At 31.5% G+C, this 5,492-nt stretch overlaps 1 protein-coding gene across 1 annotated transcript in view; it reads left to right on the top strand.

The window, feature by feature from the left end:
- The first annotated feature begins 2,865 nt into the window (after nt 1-2,865).
- LOC125864622 (threonine dehydratase 1 biosynthetic, chloroplastic) overlaps nt 2,866-5,492 on the top strand; it is a 6,014-nt gene continuing 3,387 nt past the window's right edge. Inside the window, exon 1 of the mRNA XM_049544644.1 lies at nt 2,866-3,465. Coding sequence (XP_049400601.1) covers nt 3,019-3,465 — 447 coding nt within the window. The 5' untranslated portion in view covers nt 2,866-3,018. The remainder of the gene's footprint in view (nt 3,466-5,492) is intronic.

Genomic DNA, 5,492 nt, shown 5'->3' with positions numbered 1-5,492 from the left:
TGAGCTCTTTAATCTTAACGAAATAAAATAATTAACTTAACCATAAACTATTCTATTTATATATATAAATTTATTAATCCGAAAATTTAAATCATAATTCAAACTAGAAAAATATTTATTTTAACAAAGTAAAAATCTTTGATAATTTTAAGACATTTACAAAATATACTAATTACGTATATAATTAATGAAATATATTTATTATTTTAAAAATTATAAAATGGCCAAAATTACTTTAAAATAAGCTAGAAAAATATTTGGATTTTTATAAAATTAATTATTCTAGATCGTTTGAAAATTAAGGAGCTCGGAAATTAATTATTATCGGGGAGGGTCAAAATTGGGTGTCAACACCTATGACACTGTTCTTAAAGATATTTCACCTGGTGTAAATATATATCAAACTCTTTTATTATAAAAGTAGCAGTCAGAATCTAACAAAGATTTTGGATTGATAAAAAATCTAGCGAAATAAATTGAGAAGAAAAGATACTTACTCTGCCATATTTAAGGCTGATAAATACTAATTAAATATAGGAATATTTTAAAGACATAATCTTATTTTGGAGGTAGTAAAAATATTTTTTAATAGTAAGGACTTCTTCATTATTAATTAGTAGTTTGGGTTCAAGTCTTGTATATGTAGTCAGTCTTTGATAGGGAGCACTTTGCTCCTTAAAGTAATTTTTTTTAAGCGAATTTGAATTAATTAGACCTCAAAATGAATATCATATACCAGATGAAATAAATAAATAAATTGTGGTAATGTTTATGTGATTATTGACCCTTGACAAAACATGCCTTAGAACTTTTTTTTACTACTCTTTATGCTAATTCTACTAATATGTACAATTTATCTTTATCAACAAACTAATTTTTTTCCAATCCCACAACTCAAACTCCTTAAAATAGTTTCAAAATTTAAATATAAATTCTTCTCGATATATCGAATCTTTTGATAATTATTTGAGCACTTGTAATCTAAAAATATATCAAAATATTTGTGCAAACCGTTACTTAATTAAACAATCCTGCCAAAATAATATCTCTTTATCAAAGAGGAAAGTTGAAACCACTAAAAGATTACACAGGCTCCACTTACTTATAACAAACTATTTAAATCTTAGTGCTTAAACGTTTAAAACTCTCAAATATATTCCATTAACAAATTAAAATAATATTCTTTCTATTATTAATAGTAATGCTCAAAAGTTAATCACACTTTACACCTATATATTTTTGTCCTATATAACTAACTAGTCTCCTATAATGCACTTCGCTTGCTATTTAAAGTCTTTAATTATTATTTTTGATAATTTAGTTATTTAGGTAAGAAATTTGGATTTAACAAATATTTTATCTAATTTTTTGTATGAGATTTTGTTCGTTGGGTCGTATCTTAATTGAATTTAGAACGATAATGAAAATGAGTGAAGTAATTTTTAAATATTTTTGAAACTAAGAAAATTAATTTTTTTCTTTTTAAAGGAGAATGACCTGATATATCTCTTAACTTTGTTATTTAGAGTTGATATATTCTTTTTTATAAAAGTAACTCAAATATAGGGGTGTGCATTCGTCGGTTCGATTCGGTTTTATGTATTGTCAGTTCGGTTTATCGGTTTTCAATTTTTAAATATGCTTAACCAATAACAAATCAAAAAAATATTTTTATCGATTTTCGATTTATCGATTTTTGGCCATTAACGGTTCGATTTCCGATTTACCCAATAAGAAAATGCTCATAAAATAAATATACGATTTCTCACTTCTCTAACAATTTGGCACGATATAGTGAGCCAAACAAATTAGATGTAAATGTGTTGATATAGTGAAACAAGAAATATAATTAGAATTTGCATCAATAAGAGTAGATGTAGTACGAAGGCAACAATAACATGTTACAACCAAAACATAATATGAAAATTCTGATGTGAAGTAGGAGTACTATGACGCGTGAAGTGTGTAGACCGTAGTGTAGATTACTGATATAGTGTTAAATTATTAATATTTGATATTTATGAAGGATATATTAGTAACTTATTATCATCTTAATGAGTTGTTGGTTTACCCAATAATCCAATACTAAAAAGTAAAAACTGATACCAAATTGACGACCCAGTAATTTTTTTTATAAAATCATTAAAAATCCGTTAACCCAATAACCCAATTTGAGCAATGACCCAATTAAAACAACTTTCGTTTGATTTATTGACCGGTTTGATTTTTGCACACCCCTACTCTAATATACCCTTTTGTCAGTTGGGTCGTATCTGAATTGAATTTAGAATGATAAAGAAAGCGAGTAAAGTAATTTTTAAATTTTGAAACTAAGAAAATCCTTTTTAATTTTTTTAAGGGAAGATGATCCGATATACATTTAATTTTATTATTTAGAATTGATATGCCCCTAATTATGAAAGTGACTCACATATACTCTTATAAATGACTCGCATATATCCCAACCGTTATAAGAGGAGTTCACATATATCCTTTTGTCTAATGATATTTATATAAAAGTAATTTGTTTAATGATATGAATATATTCGAATCATTTTTATAACAAGAATATATTAGTTTTAGATAATAAAGTTGATGGATACCATTATATTAAAGAAAAAGGTAAAACAAAAGTATATATAGAGTATTATTTTTTTTAACATAGATACGTTTATTCTAAATCGCAAAATTAAGAAGTATATTAATCCGTAGATTCGATGAACTGTAGTTTTCTACCTGCCATGTTATGGAAATAGTTCATGTCCCCACAGTTTTAATGGGCATTCAATGAGTTTATTCATAAATTCATAAATAAGAATTTCAATTTCAGCAAACAAACAAGGCCTTACCTGTATAAATATTCACAATTTTGGCCATTTCTCCCCCTCCTCAGTCATCCTTCATCTGCTATAACCCTTGGCCAACGACCTCCGCCGCCGGAAAATATCTACATCTCCGGCCACCGACGGATTTGTACAATAACGTATTTAATCTTCATTATACATCTGAACGTAGGAAATGGAGGTTCTTCGGTTTACCGCCGTGAAGTCATTGAATTCCTGCGTCCGTCCTGAATTCACGGCGACGAGTTCCGTCATTGTTCCTATTAACACTGTGAAAGTTTCCGGAATGAGGAAAAGCAAAAGGAAGGCGTTTATTCGTGCTAAGGCGACGGAGATCTTGTCATCGCCAGCTACGGTAACGGAACCGTTGAAGGCGGAGCCGGTTGAGGCTCCGGTTCCGTTGCTACGAGTTTCTCCAAGCTCATTGCAGTGTGAGCCGGGATATTTGATACCGAATACTCCGGTTTTAGGTACTGGTGGTGTGACCGGGTATGAGTATTTGACAAACATCTTGTCATCGAAAGTTTATGATGTAGCTTATGAGACGCCTTTGCAGAAAGCTCCTAAGCTGTCAGAAAGATTGGGAGTTAATGTATGGCTTAAAAGAGAGGATCTTCAGCCGGTATGTATCTTTTTTTATTGGTTTTGTTCTTTTGCATTATTGCACAAGTTGTTAAAAATTTGAATATTTGGTGTTAAGTGAAGTTCGTTTATCAGTTCCTTTTCTGTTTCTCTGATGGATTTCCTTGGTTCTGTCTTTGTGAAAACATTTCTGTGCCAATTCATAGGTTTATTCACTGATATTGGCCTTGTGTCACTCTTTAACCGCTGAAGGTTTATGGTTGGGATGAAGGTGTAGTAGTTGCTGTTGTGTAAAAGGAATATCTTTAGGACTAGTATTTTTGAAATATCATGTTCCCTGAGAATTTTTTGTTACTAAGACAGAATTCGGTACTCCCTCTGTTTTAATTTGTTTGTTTGGTTTTGAGTTGGCACACAGCTTAAGAAAGTGAAATAGACTTTTGAATTTTGTAGTCATGTCTTTTAATCTTGTTGTCTTAAACATGCCACGTGATTTTTTTTTATTTTTTTTTTCTGAAATGAGCTAATATGGTAAGTAAGAAAAGAAATTGAGACGGAGGTAGGTAGTTTGTCAAAATATCATCTGAGGAAACAATTTCATAGTGTTTGGCTACCTTCACTTGTGGTGGAAGATGTTGAAGACACTGACATCTCACTTTTTCCATCCCCTAAAAGAAAAGAAAAGTTCCAAAGCTGCATAAGGGAACCAATGCAAATTGTATGTCTTGACTTCTTATTTTTCTCTTTTCCATAAACTTTCAGCTGAAAGATTATGCAACCCTTTTGTGGCGGAACACAGTTATTTTGACAGAAACTTATTGTCCTGAAGTACGTCTAGTAGTTAGTGATCTAGCTACTATTTACATTTCTATTCTCTCTAATTTCTGGACGAAAAACCTTATCAAATGGCTGGTGTACCTTCAACCCTCTGTCTTTCCACGTGGAGTTGTAATGTACTTCACTGTATAAGAATGTGTCAGGATTGTTCTATTCTGGAATAGTTGAGCTTCCTAGCTATGCTAAGAGCCAGTTTTGGCAATTTGGTATTTGCTTTGTGGTTGAAAGGTTGGGAACTAGGACTAAAGAATTGGGTGCTATACCTTAATGTACAGAGCAATTATGTAAGGTAAAGTGATGTCTTAGTGGTTGTGTTTTTGGAATGGAGTCCTTAAATATGGAGATTCCCATGGAGTGACAATTGGCGGGCTGCAGAGGTAGTTAGAGACATTCAGAAATCTAAAAGCTATTGTGTATCTGTCGTACCTTTAAGATAGTGTTTGCGGAAAGTGAAGCAGTTGGACCTCCTCCTGTGCTGGTGCTAGTGGAAAATTCAAGTTGCTTTGGATCTTAATTATTTGAATGTTTGCTCAAGTTGTTGGATCTTGGTCAGTGACTATTTGTCTATACGAACATTTTCTTTTAATTTATTCTTTTGCTCAACTTTGATAGGAAGATTCTGAATTGTTTGAGGATCGTCTCATTTTATTTTGATTATGCTTCAAATATATGAAATTTAAGGAATCTGTATAAGTCAGTTACTGTGATCTGATTGCTTAAGAATATGTTAGGCATTTTTCTTTTATTGTGATAATTTCCCCTTTGAGCCAAACGTTACTAAGACCCAAAGTGGAAATTGACTCTAATCTGTCAGTCCATTGGCCTTGATCTGCTGTTGTTAAAATTTTCGGATGGTTTAGGGCTTCTCTTGTCGGGTTTTAGATTAGATTAAGTGCCTTGGAAAAGAAAAAGGCAAAATAGGCAGCACATTTGTGCTTATCCAATTGATTCTGGACTCAGACGAGAGTTTCTCTGCTATTTATGTTGCATTTTCGTCAATTAGTTGATCTTCAACGTATGATTAGTTAGCTTGCTGAGTTTCTTGTTCAGCTCAACCTTAAATTTCTGTGTCCTAGATCAAGGTCTTTTTTATCCTTTTTTTGGACAAGGCCAAAAGGTGAAAGTACTTAAATTTGTATACCCTATGGTTTATCTACTTTTGTTCCCTAAATGTTATTCCTCTAAATTTTTGACGTAGAAAACTTGTTCCACTACTATAGGCTGTCATTC

The sequence above is a fragment of the Solanum stenotomum genome, chromosome 5 (genome assembly GCF_019186545.1).
Source record: "Solanum stenotomum isolate F172 chromosome 5, ASM1918654v1, whole genome shotgun sequence".
In the NCBI taxonomy this organism is placed as follows: Eukaryota; Viridiplantae; Streptophyta; class Magnoliopsida; order Solanales; family Solanaceae; genus Solanum; species Solanum stenotomum.
The sequence above is the reverse complement of the archived record's forward strand: the minus strand, read 5'-3'. Positions and strand labels throughout refer to the sequence as shown.